Source organism: Haliotis asinina, chromosome 2, assembly GCF_037392515.1.
Source record: "Haliotis asinina isolate JCU_RB_2024 chromosome 2, JCU_Hal_asi_v2, whole genome shotgun sequence".
NCBI classification, from domain to species: Eukaryota; Metazoa; Mollusca; class Gastropoda; order Lepetellida; family Haliotidae; genus Haliotis; species Haliotis asinina.
The window spans coordinates 23931555-23953810 of NC_090281.1; the positions used below are offsets into that span (position 1 = coordinate 23931555).

Here is a 22256-nt window from a genome sequence, read left to right on the forward strand (position 1 = left end):
CAGAAACAAGAAATTCATATTATAAAGATATATATTATTAGTATGTATGTGGTTAAGTAACATGAATTGTTGTTTTCCCTCTGTCCGATATTTGACTTTTTACATTCGAGACGAATAATGATATCTCAAAGCAGTATGGCGGTATGAGTTCAAGTTTGAGTGGATCAAAGGGCAGTTTTCTTTTCACATTGACACATTATTACTTTTGAGAGTGAGTTAAACCGTTCCACGTCTTTGAATCGGTTACTACCAAAATTCTCTCCACTTACAACGAGGTTTACGGGGTTACAATTTACCTATGTCCAGGTCGTGGCGTCTGCGAAATCGCGTGTAGCCTACCTTAAAGGGGCACTTATGCGGAGCAATTTCCGTGGACTGGTGTAAACTTTTGTTATTGTTTTTCTCCCGTTAGTACCCGGATGATATCCCAGAATTCGTGACTGGTTCGTGACCTCTGCTGCGCAGTCCGTAGGCGCAACTGATAGTTTAATTATAGACAGATCAACTGAGGTGAAGTCATTTTTTACTTCATTACAAATGTATTATGAAAACAAATGAAACACTTTGAAGGTTAATCATCTGCCAGTGGTAGAAATGGTAAAAAACTATTAGGACGGAAAAATAACGAAGCCAATGTATGTCTCTATATTTTGCCTCATAACCCTAATTAGTTTATTGTCATATTTGTATGATTCTGAAAATTACTAAAAAAACACACGATCTGCTTATACTCATAGTAAATTTCTAACATAACAGCAACATTTATACATTGTATAGATTGCCAATGTGGATCCTATTTCACACACATACGCGATCTAGTGTCTGTTTTCTGTCATACAGATTCTGCTGAATGCTACAATAAATACATTAAAACAATATGCAAATACTGAATGTAAAACAGACTAATTTTATAGCAACAATGTCAGGCTACTACCTTGTTCAGGAGTGTATCCATCAATATCCACGTAAAAGAAATCGTATTCCATTCATCTGCAGCTGGTAAATAATCCTGCTCTGTGTCGCGTGTCTTACAACTGTCTCATTTGCGAAGAAGTAACAGATCGTTTCACGTCTTTCGTTGGTGAAAACCAGATAAACCTCTCATTGGTCTCCCAAGATAGCACACCTGGCAACTAATTGTATGATGTCCACTATTCTAAGTAATTTAGTTAACCAATAATGAGCAATCAATCAATCAACGCAAGGGTGGTTAATTCTTTGAAGGGAGGATTTTGTTTTTGCGCTCACACTTTACGACAGGGTGTTGTCATCTACACACTCTGCCTTTTGACAAATCCGCTAGAAGATATAAGTAATTAATCAATCGGTGTGTTATCGGTTAATCCTTTGATCGATGTTTGCATTTGTAACTCAGCCGATAAAACCTCTTGCATCACTTACATGCACATATTACATAACATACAATACATTTGCCATTACAGACCTTAATTTATAATGTTGAGTATTTACTCCAGACAGGAGAAATGCCAAATGGGAACCTTTGTTGAGTAACGGAAGTGGTGTTACTACTAATTATACCTGTTAAAAAATCATTAATTGACCATCCAGGGAATGATGACAAATAACACGTGTATTTACACCATCAAGCGCGAGTTACAGCAAGGAAGATGTAATCTCTGTGTCGCATGCAGCCTGAAAACACTTATGGGCCGAAACTGTTTTGAGGATACCAACGGAATTTCGTTACATAAGGAATACACACTGGCATTTGCTGTGTACTTTGGTAAATAGGTGAAATAAGGGTTTTTTTACGTAAGAAAATTTTCAGATTTCTCTACCAAAGGCAAAGTCATCGTTTTTTGTTTACGAATTCAAATAAATCAACTTTGTGTTTTTATTATCATAAATAAGAAACCATTGTAGCTACCATAGCTACCAAAATTTACGTATGATATTTGCTATCACAGTTCAAGCAACACTCAAAACTACCTAAATATAAAGCTTTGCAATCTTCCGTACTGAAACAAATGGCTTGCTACGTGCCTGTAGACATCATATTTTGATGTAACATGATTAAATATCGAGGTTAAAAACGCAGAAATAGGATCAAATTGGATCAGTAACTATACCATCCAAGCATCCTAAAAGTACTACACTGCTGGGATATTTGGTTACGATTGGACAAGGAATACCATGGATATTTTTAAACAAATGGCATATGATGGGCATCCGGCCTCCTGACTGTTTAGGTGAAAAAATTCTGCTGATATGGACAGGAGCCCAGTTCCTTTGTCCGTCACGGTTGAAGGAGCGGGCGCTGACCAAATTGCAGTTTGGTTTCGTAATTAGACCGTTGGCGAGAAACATTATTCGCTCCGCATCAGTGCCCCTTTAACACTTAACACAACGACACCTCAGGATCGAAGAGGCATGTATCACAGGCAGATCAGTGACATTTAAATCACTACCACGCAACCGAAAGCATCTAACACAGTAGTATGACAGTTCAAATGAAGAAAGAGATGAGTCACGTTCCCCATTGTGATCATTTGAGATATTTTGCCTTTTCCGATGTAACACTTGTTCACATTTCCTTGACTTTGGACACCATTTCCCAATCAAACAACATGTATGTATCAGATCTTAGAGTCTATACTAAATATCTAAGAAGACAGTATCTTAGTTAAGCTAGCTAAACGTCATGTTCCTTTGCAGGTATACACAGGTGCATAGCTTCGTAGGAACACGAGGTTTAGCTAGCTCAACTAATGAAATAATAACATCTAGGCAGTTTTTATGCTGCTGACTACATGTTCACTAAGATACAACTGATATCTTACTTATCCATTTTTCTTTTTTTTTTTCAGAAAATGTCAGTGTCAAATCTGTTTTCTTTCAAGGATGAAAAACCAGTGCCTGATCCAGTGCATGAGTACCCAGATTCGTTGAGAGATGGGAAAGTGCCTCTTGTCATAGATAATGGTACAAATACTTTCAGTGTCGAAAGACTATGGAAGGGGAAATGAACTGAGATACTGTTCAAACTATTTTTTAACCTAAACAGAGGATCTGCCCAAAACTTATATTGAACTGAATGTGTGTCAACTATTGATTTTTGATCTGGCATAGTGGATGAAATGCTATTAACCACTGACTGGACTAGCTCAACCTTTCTGTCAATCTTCATGATACCCTACACTTGTAAAATATTTGTCAGAGTTGATTAACTGACTCGATATGTAATGTGCACATTCTGTGTATAATTCTTCTGTCAGGCAGAGTCATAATAACACAGGATGGTGTTTGAGGAAAGGCACAAAAAGTCCATATGTGCCAAAAGTTGCATTCATCTATGTTCAAAGATAATAAAATTCTTTCATTGTTTCAGGAACATGTCAGTGTCGAGCTGGTTGGGCCTCTGCAGAGAAGCCCCTTTTGACATTTAAAAATATTACTGCTAAACAGCGAGGAAAGAAAGTACGTTTGTTTCTCATAATATCACCAAAAATAGTTTTCTATGTTTGCATTTTCTTGTGGAGTAAGTGCAATTGTTTTTCTTCATTGAACTAGTTTTCCGACACGATTAGCTTTGGTGTATTTTCAAACCCACTTCAGGGCCTGGTGGCCTTAGTGCATTGCTGAGAAACTAGACTTTTAAAGCACTGTTGGAAATAGAGGAAAAAAACCTGTTTTTTAGGCCCTTACTCTGTATCCCCAAAATTTGCAATACTGCAAGTAGGATATGTTGTGATAACTCTTTTTGGCCTAACTGGGCATTGAGTGGGATGTGTAAAAGGATATCCAAGAAAGCATGTTTACTCGTGAAATTGAGCAAAAGTTAATAGAAATGTTACTACCTGCTGCAAACAATAGCTAATACTGTAGATATCACATTATCAGTTAGGTCGCTCAGCCAGTTATGACGATGGACCGTCGACTCACCTGGCATGAAATGCATGCATTGCCTACTGGCACAAGGGGCCACCTCAAAAACATTTATTTGCCTTTTCATGTGTAATGAATATGTCTCATCTATTGATTAACATCTTATATGCCTTTCTTTAATAAAGTTTACGTTGAGATATGTAAAGAAGTATGATACCTGATACCCATAGAAACGTATCGTATTAAATGTTTCAAAATCTTTTGGTAGCATGACACCCCAAGATTGACAGGACTGGATATCATTTGTAAATTGTCATGACATGTCGTGTACGTCTACAGTTTAATTCCCTAAAGGGATCATCATATACTGAACAAAAATAGTTTGGAATATATGTAAATTTTGAAATTACGAATAATGATCTGTTTATTCATCGCTTTTAGCAATATTCCAGCAATATGAAGTCGGGGGACACCAGAAATGGGCTTCACACATTGTATCCATGTGGGGAATAGAACCCGGGTCTTCAGCATGATGAGCCAAAGCTTTAACCACTAGGCTATGCAACCACCTCTGAACCTGTATCAGATATCAGAGAAGGTGCTCTTTGAGGCCATTACATGAAACATATAGGTGTCAAGCCCAAACAAGCAAGAATGATAATATGTAAGAAACAGTGACTTGCAGCCTTGGCCATATGCTTTTGACATAGCTGTTTTGTGTGGCCATGACCCATTTATTTACAGGCCATCATGAACTTGAAATGCTGCTGGTTACAGTATAAACACAGTAAAGCAACAGATGCATAAAGAAGCATGTTATCATGAGTGCTGTGTTTAGCAACAATGATACTAACAAGAATGTCATCATAACCGTTGACATGAGATGTGGCTCATAATATCAACCACTGTTAGAGCAGTGTTATACAAAAAAATGGATATGATGCAAATATGATTACCTATTCCACGTTCCAAATGTTTTCTTTCCATAGGAGTCTGATTTACAGATTGGAAATGACATCAGCAACATTGAGGTTGTCCGCTGGATTCTACGCACACAGTTTGACAGAAATTTGGTCACACTCTACGATGTTCAGGTAGTTTCTTGTATGTTTTGTATAAATGATCAGCTGATAGACATGCTTGAGTGCCTTTTCAAAGTTACAGACATTTTCATCAAATCAGTCCTTTTCAGTGATAGGTGGGTCAGGGTTATTTTGTATCCTCTTGTGTGCTGAAAATGACCCTTCCCAAGATATATTATATATTGTTATATTATAAGATGACTCTTTCCATATACTCAAACATTTTTTCTAATGCCCCTCCCTGAAAAAACTAACATGCCAAAGCACTCTAGGTTGTGTAATAAGGCCAATTTGTTTTCTTGATCTACCATTAGTATCTGTATTATATTTTGTTACCTTGGGGTCCTTTCACAAAGCACTGATTGTACGTCACTAAAGTAACCTTAGTGCATTGTTACAGAATGGGAGGTAAGGGTAACCTCAGAAAAGGTTGCTTTGTGAAATGAGTGCCTGGTCAATAGTTGATGACTGACCCCTAAACAATGTTTTGAATGTGTCTGAATGTATTCTGTCATGTGATATGGCAACACTTGAGAATATGATCCAAACATGCACCTGCCATCGAGAATTTGCTTTTAAATGTACATGAATGTCATGCCGAGTTGTGTCAATTAGTGGGTTCAAGGATAGGCATGCTGTATTTGGGATTAACAAAGCCTTGCATAACTATGTGAGCTGGTTAATAACATCAGACAAGTTGATCTTAATGTTGGATATTAGGGATGGTCTTCAGAAAAACTTGAATGTCTTTAGTGGTGGAAAACAAACTTTGACTTTTTGTGTGTCTCTGCAGTGAACAACCTTAATTTGCTCTACTTAGATTCATGTGTATGCCTTCATGGAAACACAGCAGGCACACTTGCATGCATGCTTGCTTATGTAGAGTGCAAGCATATAGTTATATGGTTGCTTGTTTTTTTACATGGTATCATTGCATGTTAAAAACATAAACTGTTCCTTAAAGGCATGTTTTTTGTTTTTTGGTCAGTGCATTTTGTAAGTTTGTTCCAGGATGTGAAATAACCACTGGCTTGCTTGACTGTGGCAAGTAAAAATACAGTTGGACAAGTAAATTTCCACAGTCACTGGCCCTACTGTTTAGTGAAGTTTCATGGGGTCATTTCATAAATATATCACTCTCTCCAATTTGTTAAATAATAATACACCTTTACATCAGTCATGAAAGGTTATGGCCTGATGAAAATTTCATTATATCGGTGCAGCTTAATGATGAAATCCCTGTCTACATTCAAATTTCAGGCTAGTGAAGTATTTTGTGGGCTAGTAACTTTCAGGCATAGCTAGATTGACTGTCTAGCAAAATTTGGAAACTAGTTTGCACACTGGTCTGTTCACCAATCTGCCCTGTGGATCTGTCCACAGTATATAGTATATCTGGCAAGTTCCTTCTCTACTGCAATGTCTTAGACAGAATGTGTGTGTTGTAGGAGCAGATATTTGACTATATCTTCACACATCTGGGCATCAACACACAGGGCAAAGTGGATCATCCAATTGTCCTCACAGAGCCTGTGTGTAACCCCAACTATTGCAGACAGCGTGAGTACACTACCCAAAACAACCACTGACCTTCAAAGCTATATATCTTATCACTACAACTTGTTAGTGTATGTCAAAAGTAACCATGAAGATCTGGGTTAGAACTGATCTTCAGTAACCCATACTTGTTGTGAAAGGTGACTAACTGGATCAGGTGGTCAGACAAGCTGACTTTATCGACAAGTTGCATCATTTTCAAAATGCGTAGTTCAATGCTCTTGATGTTGATCACTGGATTGTCTGGTCCAGATTATTTACAGACTGCTGTCATATAGCTGGAATATTGCATAAAATTAAACCCACTCACTCACTAGTGTTTGTCAAAATGGGAGTTACAAGCATCTTAGTGCTAAAACTCACTTTGTGGAATATACCAAGGTCTGCAGCTCCAGCTAAGGCCACTTTTTCATGTTTTATGCTTTACTGATTGTTTTGCTCATGTGTTGGCTTAGCAGGTTGAAACAGACAAACTCATAGCCCCAAAAGAAATCTACACTAGACAGGGCCTTTAGAATAGAGATAGAGGGGATGATGAAAGTGTTGTAATTATGATTACCTTATGGGTAAGATTATTAACTAAGTGAATGATCATTATTCATATTATTTCCAATCCGTGTTTTCGGTGTCACTGGAGACTTGCAATACAGATGTAGATGCAATGATTCTCAGCAGTTGTTTGTGTTCAATGTTAATATGTTCCTGGTGGTGATGACTGGCTGGAATAAAGCTTGAATGCACAATATGACAGATGATGACTGTGTTTTTTCTATATCAGAGATGTCTGAGCTGTTGTTTGAGTGCTATCATGTTCCCCAAGTTGCATACGGAATCGACGCACTCTTCAGCCTCTACAACAACAAGCCTGAGACAGGTAGTGCAAACAGAAGATATGGAAGTAGTATTAGTTGAAGTTCGAGTAAAAGTAGAAGTAGTAGTAGCAGTAATAGTAGTAGAAGTGGAAGTAGTGGAAGTATGAGTGAAAGTAGTAGAAGTGAGTAGCTGTAGCAGCAGCAGCAGTAGCAGTAGTAGTATTGTAAGTAGTGTAGATAGTAGTATAAGTAGTAGTAGTAGTAGTAGTAGTAGCAGCAGCAGCAGCAGCAGCAGCAGCAGCAGCAGCAGCAGTATTTACACATGTACTAAGGGGAGATCAGCAATTTTGTACGTGACTTGGATGGGATGTAGGGGTTACTTACTCTGTACATAAATTTTAGGAGGGGTCATTCACATTGTACTTGCTTCTCCATAAAAATCAACTCATTCCTCTATCCCTCTTTCTCCACCCCACCCACCCCCCATTGCTGAAAGTTTATATCACTTAGATTTTTTAAGTACCCCTCTCAGAAAATGTTTTAGACATTGAAAAAGTAATAACATACTTTACATAAGATATCACTTTGTCACAAGTGCTTATGCGTTATGGTGTTATTTCAGAATCAATGAACTCCCTGATCATGGATTGTGGATACCAGACAACACACATTCTGCCAGTGCTGAATGGCCGCTTTAACCCAGTCAATGCTCGGCGTATGAACTTAGGTGGCGTGCATGTCGACTCCTTTCTCATGAGGCTTCTACAGCTAAAGTACCCTGGACACCTTGCAGCTATCACCCTGAGCCGGGCAGAGGTAGGTCTTGTACCGGTATATATCATAGATAAGTATAGTTCGGCTGATGGATGCCTGGTGACTGTTACTTTTAGTTTGGCTGAGGTAGGCCTTGTGCATATCATAGATTAGTATAGTTTGGTTGATGGACACCTTGCAGCTATTACTCTGAGCTGGACTGAGCTAGGCCTTGTGCATATCTGAGATGCGTATAGTTCTGTTGATGGGCACCTTGCAGCTATCATCCTGAGCTGGGCAGGAGTAGCCTTGTGCACATGATAGATTAGTACAGGTGGGCCGATGGACGCCTGGTGGCTATCACTCTGAGCTGGGCTGAGGTAGGCCTTTTGCATATCATAGATTAGTGTAGGTTGGCTGATGGACACCTTGCAGCTATCACCCTGAGCCGAGCTAAGGTAGGCCTTGTGCATTTCATAGATTAGTATAGGTTGGCTGATGGACGCCTGGTGGCTATCACCCTGAGCTGGGCTGAGCTAGGCCTATCATAGAGTGTAGAGCTGTGACGATATATCGTAGTATTGATAATTGTGATGCATTATCGGACGATAAATGTATCGATACTTTTTTCGTATCGTGATATGTATTTTTGACCTTAAACTTTTCATGAGAAATTGATGGTTATGTCAAAATTTACACGGTTACTTGATATCAAAACATACGTTTTTAAAGCAAATAACTAAAGATAGCCTGTCTGGATGTGAATCGAATTGTATTGTTCCAAGATATTGCGGTCCGTATCATGTCGTGAATTTTCTGTATCATCACACCTCTAATATAGTGCATGTTTATTTATGAATATTTGTCAAATTTAGTGGTTAGTTTACTTAATTCAAGTATGTTATGCCAAAACAACAAAATTCGGATAAATCCAGATTATGTTTTTTCACAACCAATAACTATTTTTAATCCTGCTTTTAAGCGATTTTGGCTTATTTTGATCATTGGAACACCACTAAATGTGAGCTGATTTATAGATAGAGCTTGTGCAATATTACTACTGAAGTATCATTTTGGGGCTCACTTTTAGATGGAGCTTGTGCAATATTACAGCTGAAGTATTATTTTGGGGCTAAATTATAGATAGAGCTTGGCAATATTACAGCTGAAGTTTTAAAGTGCTAAATTACAGATAGAGAGAGCTTGTGTTATATTACAGCTGAAGTTTTACTGTGCCAAATTACAGATAGAGCTTGTGCTGTATTACAGCTGAAGTTTTACTGTGCTAAATTATAGACAGAGCTTGTGCAATATTACTACTGAAGTATTATTTTGGGGCTCACTTTTAGATGGAGCTTGGCAATATTACAGCTGAAGTTTTAAAGTGCTAAATTACAGATAGAGCTTGTGTTATATTACAGCTGAAGTTTTACTGTGCCAAATTACAGATAGAGCTTGTGCTGTATTACAGCTGAAGTTTTACTGTGCTAAATTATAGATAGAGCTTGTGTTATTTTACAGCTGAAGTTTTACTGTGCTAAATTATAGATAGAGCTAGTGCAATATTAGAACTGTAGCGTTGTTGGAGCAAAATAATAGACAGCTGAAGTAAACAAGAAACTAAGGTTAAGTATAAGTAGAGCTACTGTTGAGATAGTGCTGAAGTTTAGGTGGAGATGAAGTAGAAACAGAGCTGAAATGTAGATACAGACAAAGTAAGAGCTGAACAGATGTAGATATAATTTGTATTTGAAACAATCTGTTCCAGGAGCTTGTGCGAGATCATGCCTACATAGCTGCTGACTACAGTGACAATCTGCAGCATTGGCTAGATGGGGACTACTTTGAAAACAACGTACACAAGATACAGCTGCCTTACACGAATGTGAGTATCAGCAGTTGTTTAACATATGTTGGGAAGAAATAACCACTGAGTATTAGAGTTGGTAATTTTAACCTAGGATCTTAGATTTTAGTTAGGCCAGCAGGACCTCAACTGTGTATTATTTGTCCATGTGTTCTGGTGGATGCTATTTCACTTGATGGAGCAAGGCAGCTGATGCCATTGAACTTGTGACTATGTTTGTGTGATTCATAGCACTGTATGGTGTGTGATGTCATAGCACTGTAGGATGTGTTTGTCATCACACTGTATGATGTCATATCACTATCTGATGTGTGATGTCATATCACTGTATGATGTGTGATGTCATAGCAGTGAATGATTTGTGATGGGTTAGTGTATGATGTGTAACGTCATAGCACTGTAGGATGTCATAGCAGTGTATGATGTGTGATGACATAGCACTGTAGGATGTCATAGCACTGTAGGATGTCATAGCAGTGTATGATGTGTGATGGGTTAGCAGTGTTGAACATTGTACCCATATGTTTCCAGTACATAAAAAAGTTCAATTAGTCAAAAAGTGATTATATGGGACATAGGAGTAAGCTCCTTGTTCGATGTTAGTTTGAATTTGACACAGTGATTCATTATCATTAATAAGCTGAATACTGAACCACAAATTGCTTTAAAACAGTGTTCATGACTTTCTTTTGAAACATACTTACCTCAGTGAAAGTTATAAATGTTCTCAATGGAAACCAACAAACAATTTTAGTGTTTGGTTTGAATTTTACCCACTTGTCATATGGATTTGGAAATGAAACTTTAACAAAAAAGGCCTTACCTCATCTTTTTAGAGAAACACAACATTTGTGCCAGTGTTCAGTTTTGCTAGGTAATGTATGTGTAGAGCTAGAGGGTACTGTCTGGCAACGGGTTATTCCCTCTTGCCTGGCAGACTGAGCAGATTAAGAGTTATGGCTGAACGGTTGTGCAAAGGTTGTTGATCCCTATGGTAAAAGGTCCCCTCGTCCAGCTGGCTAGGGGAATAGTGAACACCGCCCACCTTGTCCAGCAGGTGGGTATGGCTGCAGTGTTTATCTTGAATTTGGTTCACATGTCATGACTTTGACACCTAGTGAACATACTGATTGTGTTTAATTTACACTAAAGTATTCAAATTGAATCGGCAAAATTAAGTTGGTGAGTATAATCAGGATTCATACTGAAGGGACATGTTTATGTCAGCTATCATTGCAAGATGGCAAATGCTCAGGTCAAAGTTCCGTTTATTCCATACGGTCAAGGCGGACAATATTTAGTTTACCAGAACTATAAACTCTGCATTAAGTCCACAAGAAGAGACACTGTCCACTGGAAGTGCTGAACAAAAGACTGCACCTCTACCAACAACACCAATAACAACCTTTTCAGCATTTCATGGACTATTTGACAATGCTTTGGGTGGACGGAAACCATAGGTGATTGCGACAGTGGGGCTACGAACCTCCAACAACATGGAAGGCTGGCACCGAAAGCTGAGCTATCACATGGTCAGCTGACATCCAAACATTTTTAAATTCATAGACTTTATAAAAAAATAGCAGGCATACTTGGAAGCAAATGTACTGCAGCTTCGAAGTGGTGGTTCCAAACCTCTAAACCAAATTAAATGATATCAAACCAAACAGAGATATCGTCAAATGGACAATGCCCTGTACAAGAGACAGTACGAAAATGGTGACAAATGTATTACACTAGTGTGTGAAATAATTGTGTAACTGTGACCAAGTGCTATGTGATCTTTTGAGATGCATGAATGTATGATTCATATGTGTATAATGCAATGTGTAAAATAAATAATGTATTTATTTTTCCATTTCATACCAAATATAATTTTGAACCAAATATCCTCTGACTGGCTTGGGTGACCAAATATCACAGACCAACAGGGGAGCAAAATCAGTTCACCTTTTGTTCTCAGAATTATCGCCCTCCACTGATCTCAAACATTGCAATAATAGGTGCTGGACAAGCTTCAGTGGAGATCTCCATCTTGTACAGGGATCATGTCATAAAGTGTGATTTTAATTTTGTTTCATTTGAGTGAAAAGAGATTTGATGGTTTGGCATGTACTGCTGTATTATATAGATTGCAAATTTGCTTTTTGTAATTAGAATCTAGCATTGTGATGCAGTCAGTTTTGTTTTTGAGATTTGGTTACAAATGATTGTTGAGATGATCCCCAGCTTGTTGTCCCTTTGTTAGTGTTAGGGATTACATAATGAGAAACTGTGTGTCAATGCAATGAATGCCACATAATTTGGGACATCACAATTGTGGTCAGAAATATAAATTGACTTCTTCATGTGCTAGAAGAAAATCTGATTTATGCATGTCTTAGTGATTTTTATCGGTTGAAATCTCTTTTTGCGTAGTAGGCGACTAATCAGATTGGGTGGTCAGGCTCACTGACTTGGTTGGTCCAGACTCAATTAATTACAGACCACCACCATAAAGCTGGAATATTGCTGAGTGTGGCGTAAAACTAGACTCACTCACTGAAATGTCTTTTCTTCTTGTCTGCTAGTCAGAGTTCATGGGTTTACTGTAAGTGAACAGTTTTCAGTAAGAGAATGTTCAAATATTGCTAATTTGAATTTTAACATGCATATATTTCATAATAAGAAAAATTCAAAGTAATTCCATGGCTTTTGAGCTCTTATGAACTGAGATGTGATGGGGTTATCTCAGACGTGAAACATTACCCTGTCATGCAGAAATCATGGGTTCAAACACTCACACGGGGACAGTATGTGAAGCCCATTTCTGGTCCCCCCTGGTTTGTTAGAGCTTGAATACTGTCAAAGAAATGGAATAATCCATAGTTGCTCATCAACTCACTCCTCTGAACACACCTTAAAACAGGCCACTTAACCAGCAGAAGTCTCCTGATTTGCTATATTATTTTGCACTATAAGTCGATTGATCCATACAAATTTTGGTAAAATGTATGTAATGTTAAGTTACCCCCAAATTATTTATATCTCTATTTCAAACATTGAAAGTTGGTAAACAAAAAGTAGTAACTCATTACAAAAAACAGTGCCACCAAAATGAATAATTATTGGAGAGTTAAGTGACTCAGCAGCTGAGTGATTCTTTACGATTGTTCAGGGCCTGTTAGCAATACGTGTTGCAGGCATTGTTTATTGCACTAACATTCTTTCTTCTTTCTTGTTACTTCCAGACCCGTGAAGGTCCCGGGGTAGAATAGGCCTTCAGCAACCCATGCTTGCCATAAAAGGTGACTATGCTTGTCGTAAGAGGCGACTTACGGGATCGGGTGGTCAGACTAGCTGACTTGGTTGGGACATGTCATCGGTTCCCCATTGTTGATCATGTTGTTGATCACTGGATTGTCTTGTCCGGACTCGATTATTTACAGACCGTCGCCATATAGCCTGAATATTGCTAAGTGCGGCGTAAAACTAAACTCACTCACTCACTCACTCACTTGTTACTTCCACTTCTCCATTTCTGGTGATGCTGCTGGAATATAGTCAAAAGCGGTATAAAACCCAACTCACTCACTCCACGTCTGATATCAGAGTTATGTCCCCTTGTAGGTGATCTCCATCTCAGTTGTTCATCCTTCTTGCAAATACCCTGAGTGAGTTTGGTTTTACATTGCTTTTAGCAGTATTCCAGCAACATCACAGCTGGGAACACCAGAAATGGGCTTCACATATTGTACCCATTGTATCCACTTGTTCACATAACAGAGGTATCTCCCTTTGTGTTTGACCTCCAGGTGAGTGGCGGAAGTCAGCTGACCCCAGATCAACAGCGCGAGAGACGGGAGCAGCAGATACGACGCCTGAAAGAAGTGAACGCTAAACGTCGCCTGGAGAAGGTGAGTGTTAGGTGACTGCTGCTGTATATTTGACAACAGAAATTTTAATATCCAGTTGCTAAGGATACAGGGAAAGTGTAGACTGAGCAATCGCCACTATAACTTGTCTATAAAAACATCTACAACATCCTATGTCAGTCCCTAGTCTCATTAAAACATTTTATTCAAATACCTTTCTCCACCACAATCTGACAAAGGTCGTATCTGGTGAAGCATATTTTGACTGCTGAATCCAAATTCGCGAACACACATGACCAACATGACTACTTCAAGTTATGTGAAGGTTGACCCCAAAGTAAGAAGTTGATTAAGAAGGAACATGTAGGGACCAAGTTATTCCACCGAGACAAAAGCAAGTTTGCTTAGACAGCATTTGACAAACTCATGTCCACCTTTAGAGGGATGGAGGTGATGAAAAACAAAAGTATGGTGGCAAATGGTTCCAGGGTTTATTTTAGTACAGAGCATCAACTCACTATTATGAAGATCAAGAATGTATTCATGTTTTTGAGAGTTGATCGCCCTGTTAGTTTCTACCTCATCCTCCCCACTTCTGAATGAGTGACTTGACCAGGCTGTTACTTTCTCCTCCCCAGCTGGAGACAGAGGAAGAGAGACTGCGTCAGCTGATGAGTGTCCAGGAGCTGCTGGTTGATGGAGATGAGGACACGTTCACGGTCAGTAGGCCAGTATCACCAACAGCTGTTTTAAATTAGGACTGTCATTTAACAGAAAACTTGTGATGCAGTGTCGTAAATGTGTTATTTTACTAAGACTTTCAATGCAATAGAACTTGTGCTAAGAGCCAGTTTCTACATTATCGAGGAAATGAGACCAAACAAATTTTGCAATACATCATTTTAACTACACTAGACTTGGAAACTGTGTAGAATTGTGATAAAATTGTGCAGTTTGATGGTTAGTTTGAGTGTGTACGATATTATATCATGCTCTCATGGAAACAAATAAGGGAACCCACAAAAGTACAGCTGTTCCTTTTTTTATTTCCAGAATATCAGCCACAGCATAGTGCATACCTTGTGAAGAAACCTGGAAAAGAAAAGAGGAACACTTGTACTTTCCTGTGTTCTCTTATTTGTTTCCATGAGTATATATACAAACATTGATGAGTCATTGTAGACTTAATGCTCTTATTCTGTACTCAGAAAGCACTGTACAACGTTGGCTTCAAGACTGCTGAAGAGCTGCAGGATACGGTCAACAAACTGACTGTTAGTATACAGAGGGCCAAAGCTAAAATACTCGGTGTTGAACTCCCACCTGAAGAGCCTCAAGAGGTATGTAATCAGGTCATGATCAAGCATGAGTCTGGTGGCTGTTTATTGGCTGACGTAGTTAGACTTGGTGATTTTGTATGATTGTGTCAAATATGACAATGTTTATTACAGTCTTTGTTCATTTAACCGAAAGTTGGTGAGTGAGTTGTTCCATTCATTACTACCTTGTGTTATTCTGGGTCAAGATGAATAGCGACTTGTGCCCCTCTAGAAGGATTTCATATTGGCTTGGAATCTCAGAACTACTTTCAACAAGAATGATAACTCTGCTCCTGATTGATTTCAATGGTTTTTAATATCACTGATGCACTTGTGTACAGTGTATGCAATACTTTGATTTGCCAGTTGGCCATCAGGGCCTGCAGGCTTTAAATCTCTTCATGAACGAGATTGCAGTTGTGAAAAAGACAGATGATTTACAAAAGGCCACAAGGGCCTGCAACTATTTGAAACTGTTGGCCCAACACTAAAATGACCGGTACTGGGCCTCTGCACTGGGGATTATTTCAAATGCTGCTTGTATTTTGTATTGCTGGGTTTTTTTAGTTATCAGTTTTAAAGAATTAAATCTTCTTGATACAACTAAAATAAGAAAACTTTTGTTAAAGACATATTCTGACATTATGCCATAAACGATTTAAGAATTCAGGGATTATTCTTATCAAAGCACTGCAACCATTAAGCATGCTCTGATTTGTTCACAATATTTTTTACTCACATAACCTATTTGTACAGAATGTATTTATCAGAAACCATAAGGTCATACACCTTTCAGTACTTATCAGCCCTTCATAGCAGAGTAGCATAATGACATACCAAATATAACATGAAATAACCAAGGACTCATTATTTGAATTATCTAGGTGAAGGAACCTGTGTTTGACCTGTTGGATATCCCAGATGAGATGCTTGGCCCCGAACAACAGGCTGCCAAAAAGCGTCAACGGATCCTGAAGAGTGCACGCGAGGGACGTCTCAAAGCACAGGCCCTGCAGAGAGCCAAGCGTCAGAAGGTAAGTATTACTCCTTGATTCAAAGAGAGACCTGGGAGAGATGATGGTGGCTTGTTTGAGAACAGAATGAGCTTTTATGCTGCTTTAGTGCTATTCCTAGAATATCAGGTTGTGATTGATTGCTGTCAACCTGCAAAGAGAATGAGCTTTTAGGCTGCTTTTATCACCATTCTAAGAATATCATGGTTGAGGTGACAAGACATTTGCTTCATAACTTGAGATGACTCAGACCTGAATCTAGGGCATTAAAAGCAAGTACGGAAACTATATAGTTATCCTAGCATGTCCTGTCTGCCCTACTGGAACTTTGGAAATACGTGGAATTTTTTGTCAGAACTGGTACTCAGGAGCTGATGTTGCTGTTACACATGACTTAAATGCGGATTTGGTGGTCACAATGTCTGGCCTGATGGAGGAGTCCAAGTGACATACAGCTATGTGTTACGAAACGTTTTGCTTGGATTATTAATCATGTTTTGCAAGAAGATTCATTTTGAAACTTATAAAATGATAACCTAGAAGTTGCATAGTGTAGTGGAATCAGTTGTAATGATTTATGAACTTGTAGGAGATGGAAGAAGAACGTCGTCTAGAAGTAAAGCGTCAGAGTGACTTTCAGGGCTGGTTGTCAGAAGTCAGGAATAAGAGACAGGTAAGCACAAAATACATTACCTTGGAATTTTTTTGTTCTTGGAGGTGCAAGATTTAAAACAGAGAAACAATGACCAGTTTATCTTCATTGATTATTGTCCAGATGATTGAATAATACTCACATCTGGGTAAAACCATCATTCAGATTGGTTTTATGCTTATTGTACAGTATTTCTAATTACTCTTGGTGTATTGCTGACAAACACAGAAGTATAACCTGGCATATCTAGGATTTGAGGTCAGGAGTATATGTTTCTGGCCTTCCTAAGGGAGACTACTCTGCAAAGTGAAATGTGGTGGCAGATGATCAGTCCATTCATTGGCCTTCTGAATACTGAGATGTCACATTGTCACAGTATAGTACTCACCTTGACATGTCATGCTAGAAGACAGTTTCCATTTGAAAGTGGTTTCATGTAACCAAAAGGAAGCAGTATTTTGTTCATTAAATGAGTTTATTACACCACCACTACTATTACTGAGTACTATCAGTAAGTGAAAGGAAGCTTCATCCCAGCAGAGTTACTGTCTGTTTGTCATGTTCATGTCCAATCACAATTCTTGTTACACAGAGTAGTTTTCTACTGAGTGTCTCAGTGTAAACAGAATGACTTATCATTTAGGCCATTACTAGTGCATTTTGGACCCCCCCCACCTCACTCACCCCACTCCACCAACAATAAAAATTGGATGACCTCGGCCCCTTGTTTCTATGCCATTGTACTATGTATGGAATTTGTGAGAGCTCTATCTTCAAGTTAGCTTTGTAAAAGTCTTTGAATGTCATTTAGAATAATATGGATAAAAGGGAAATTGTTCATCACTAGATGAAAGAGTCAAGATATGTTCATCATTTTCCAGAATTTGACATCCATAGTTTTATTCTTTATTGTATTTTGTACTTCTGTTGTAGAAAATTCTTGAAGCGAGGACATCCCGAAGACAAAGGAAGACAGACATGGCCAAACGAGGGACATACGCATCCCAGCAGCGAATGAAGATAATTTCCCAGCTTGCACAGAGTCAGTATTAGAACAAGAAGGGCAACCAGTTTTATGTCTCAGTCACTGGGTGGTGGGGTAGTGTAATGGTGAAAGGATTTGCCCATGCACTGAAAACAGGTGTTCCATTCTCAACATGGGTACAGTGTGTCAAGCCCATATCTGGTGTCCACCGCCATGATATTGCTGGAATATTGCAAGAACTAAACTTGCTTTCAGATGGAAAACCTATGTTTTTCTAAATTAGAGATGTGTGAAGCTGGATGAAACTGTTTCACAGCATTTTATGGATAGGAGTTGAAGTGGTTCAGTCTTGAGTGACCTCCAGTGAGGTCAAGGCCACTGTTAAAGATCATTGATGAATCTTTCAGTGTTGTCACAACCCCTAGGGAACAGTACATTACCCTGTGCACTTAAAAGAACCCATGAATCCATTGTTATATGACCAGTTGGTGGCCACACGAATACGTTCAAACACCAAGTTGCAGGTACAGCAACTTGTAGTAAACTTGTGCAAAGTACTGTGGCTATGTGTCCCAGTGCACCCATCTGTGAATAGGTCCTCATAAGCATGGGAAAGCCACATTACCCCTGGTCCACCTTGTGTCTGCAGGAGTTGTATGGTCCTGAGAGAGTTGAGATTGACAATATGATGTGCAGTTAAGATTGACATCCAGTGATTGAGGGAGAAACCAAGTGCTTTGAGCATGCATGTAGTTGGATAGATCATAGTGCTATATAAATACCCATATACATGTAAATACATTCCTGTATGTGGAGGAAATACTTTCTAAACACTTAACACTGAAATAATCTGTATAATTACCGACCACATAGACAGTCTCCAGATGTATGGACCCAAGTCTTACATCAAAAAGTTTTTAATGTAGTTATCAAGTGAGTTTGTGTTCTGATTAATAGGTGTGAAGGCATCAAAGAAAGAAGACACATTTGGCCAGAATGATGCTGATTGGGATGTATACAAATCCATTGTAAGTGAAGTAAATGTCCTGGGAACTGATTCTTGGACCAATTGAAAGTGACTTAATTCTGGGAACAGTTGAAAGGGGCGTGATTTTCTTAGAACAATTGGAAGGTGGTAATTATCCTGGGAACTGAGGTAATTCTCTGTGGAAAGGTTGAAGGGGAGGGAATTCTTCTGGGAACAGTTGAAAGGAAGGTATTTTGGCTGGAGGTCAGTTTGTAAGTGAATGCATTTCTACCATGGATTTGTCACAGTAGGGTTTCAAGGGCATACTTGGATCCAATGAACTGAGAATTGATGCCTTTCTTTATCCTTGGTATGTGACTTTACTGATATCTCTCTGTGTAGAACACAGAGATGAACACAAGTGACTCTGAGGCAGAGGAGGAGAAGCTTGAGGAACTGGAAACAATGCTAAGGGAGCACGACCCCGACTTTCAGAGGTGAGTTTTGACAAGCTACGCCTTCCAGATGGCGGTCAGTGTACAATCATGACGTAAGCTCTCAGAACTGTATCAAAAATTCTATCCACCAAACCATACAATTGTTGTGTATTTTCTGAAGTTGGTCATCTGTTTTCAGGGAGTTGGACTTTGGAGGGCTTCCTGGAGGAGAGTTTGACATTGCTGACTACTATCGTCTTTATCTAGCAGTAGAGAGAGTGAGGTTGGTCCTTTGTGTTGAGTAGTTGTCGCTTCCCCTTGTGGGTCAGTGAGGTAACCAAGTGTTTAAAGCATTCACTTGTCATGCTGAAGACCTGAGCTCAATTTTTTCACATGGGTACAATATGTGACGCCCATTTCTGCTGTCCCCAGCTGTGATATTGCTGGAATATTGCTCAACATAGCGTAAAACAATACTCACTCATCTAATCCAGACAAGTTGAGATTGGATAATAGTACACAACCAAACATCAAACACGCAAATGGGAATATCTGATTGATATGTGTTATGTATTGTTTTATTCCAGTCACACTAAATGTCTGAATGAGACAAACCAGTGGCTTGTAGAATGAGCAGCAGTTTTAGCCCAGTGGTTATGTGTTCACTCATCACAGAGAGAACCCGGGTTCTATTACCTACATGGGTACAACATGTGAAGCCCAGTTCTGGTTTCCCTTGTCATACTGTTGCTGGAATGTTACTAATTAAATTAAACTCACTCTCAGACACAAGTCATACCATTTTTTTCCAAATCGGAGATGTGCAAAACTGGATAAAACTTGTTTCACAGCATCTTGTGGATGGGAACTGAAGTGACTCAGTCTTGAATGAATATTGCCAAAAGCAGCATAAAACTCACTCAAACACCCATGTAGTAACCACAGATCATCATGAAGACATTTGGTGCTGGTCGTACCTGGCTGCTTAATGAATCTTGTGGTCAGACTCAGGGTCGTCTTACAATTATGGTGCTCACAATATCAATCACTTGTTTCAGAGGTTCAAACGCTATGATTTACATGGTGTTATGTAGTCTGAATATTGCCGTGTGCAGTGTTAAACATTAGTCAAACAAAATAAGAATGTTCTTGTAGTGTTCATGGTTCTAACTGTTTCAGAGCACCTGAAGTATTATTCCAGCCCTCCATGATTGGTGTTGAGCAAGCTGGTATTGTTGAAACTGCTGATTTTGTGCTCAAGAAATATGAAGCTGCCACACAAAACAGTCTTGTACAGGTATTTGTCATGCTGATAGATGGCTTTTGGCACCATGTGTCAATCTAGGTTTTCTTGTAGAGACAAGTACATGCTTGAAAGATGGTCTTACTCATGGCTTTCTACTATATATGCCATTGTATATATCATGTATATGAAACCCGTGAAGGTCCCGGGGTAGAATAGGCCTTTAGCAACCCATGCTTGCCATAAAAGGCGACTATGCTTGTTGTAAGAGGTGACTAACGTGAGCGGGTGGTCAGGCTCGCTGACTTGGTTGACTCATGACATTGGTTCCCAACTCTGCAGATTGATGCTCATGTTGTTGATCACTGGATTGTCTTGTCCAGACTCAATTATTTACAGACCGCAGCCATATAGCTGGAATATTCCTGAGTGCAGCGTAAAACTAAACTCACTCACTCACTCACTCACTCACTCACTCACTCACTCACTCACTCACTCACTCACTCACTCACTCACTCACTCAATCACTCACTCACTCACTCACTCACTCACTCACTCACTCACTCACTCACTCACTCAATCACTCACTCACTCACTCACTCACTCACTCACTCACTTGTATATTTGATGCAAATGAAAATGATATGAAACGGTTAATATGACTGGTCAATTGGTCTGACATGGAGGGAACATAATTCATAATAGCCACTATGTTTGAACCACAAAATTAGATCACATATAATAAAATTCCACAACATCAGACTTTAAAATATGTTTCAGAATGTGTTCATTACTGGTGGTAATGCCTGGTTGCCAGGTTTCAAGGAACGCCTGGAGAAGGATCTGCGGCAGATCAGACCATTTCAGTCGACATTCAATGTGTCTGTAGCAGGTAATATATATAATGTCAAACACTTTTTGGACAGTTACTATTTGTAATATTTATGTATACATAAAGGAAATTATTTTACGTCAGTGATTCATTAAAGCAGGAAAGAGATCTTATTGAACAGGGCCCGTTTCACAGAGCTCTTGTACACCTGTGATCTGACAAATGTTCTTGTAGCATCTGTACCTCCTGTGTTACAGCTTGTGAGGTACGAATGCTACGAGAACAGTTGTGAGATCATAGGCTTACAAGAGCTGACTGTGGAATGTCAGCATCCTACCCATGCTGATGCAGAATGCCAAAGTTGCAAATGTCCTATATCACTTTGACAGTCTTCCACATTAAGCTTGCCTCCATGATATAACTAAAAAATAAGTGAACCCTGCTGACTAACTCACTGTTTCAGCTAATCCCAGCCTGGACAGTTGGCTGGGGGCAAGGAAGTGGGCGTTGTCCCCCCTCCTGTCATCTTGCAGCATCACCAGGGAGGAGTATGAGGAGATGGGGGAGGGATACCTGAAGGAACACTTTGCCTCCAATAAGTTCATCCCAACCCCTGTACTGGTACAGAAGACATAACTCTCAACACTCACCCAGTCACTCTCATTTCATTTCGTAATAAAACTGGAAAACAACTAATTTGCTTCTTACCTCATTGGTTCTGATTGGCTTTTGTGATGACATTGCTTGACCAACTATTTTAACCATTTTTGGTGTTTTTTCTTTTATAATATAAACCTTAAGTGTGCTTCTCACTATATATATGGTCATCTCTTGTTTTTCCGAGAGTAACCGCATTTGAGGTTTTTGTTTTGGAGGGACAGGTTTTACTTTTCACTAGAAGACCTCTTCCAAGGTTTTACTTTTCCTAACTTTATATGAACATCAACATTCAAATGATACAAGAGTGTTTGTAATCAATTGAAAAATTTTTAGATTAAACTCACAACACAAATGTTATCCCAGGCAGGATTGGAACC

At 39.0% G+C, this 22256-nt stretch overlaps 2 protein-coding genes across 2 annotated transcripts in view; both read left to right on the top strand.

The window, feature by feature from the left end:
• LOC137273432 (UPF0184 protein-like) overlaps positions 1 to 22256 on the top strand; it is a 44624-nt gene that overhangs the window by 13415 nt on the left and 8953 nt on the right. The gene's annotated exons all lie outside the window — the stretch shown is intronic.
• Positions 94 to 21911, top strand: LOC137273428 (actin-related protein 5-like). Its single transcript, XM_067806113.1, has 20 exons — positions 94 to 211; positions 2829 to 2943; positions 3350 to 3438; positions 4836 to 4940; positions 6377 to 6488; positions 7264 to 7359; positions 7920 to 8113; positions 9819 to 9935; positions 13712 to 13813; positions 14410 to 14490; positions 14980 to 15111; positions 15975 to 16124; positions 16693 to 16776; positions 17689 to 17797; positions 18698 to 18768; positions 19110 to 19204; positions 19344 to 19427; positions 20324 to 20441; positions 21168 to 21279; positions 21683 to 21911. The coding sequence occupies exons 2-20, from the start codon at positions 2832 to 2834 to the stop codon at positions 21853 to 21855; spliced, it is 2136 nt and encodes a 711-aa protein (XP_067662214.1). The 5' UTR covers positions 94 to 211; positions 2829 to 2831; the 3' UTR covers positions 21856 to 21911.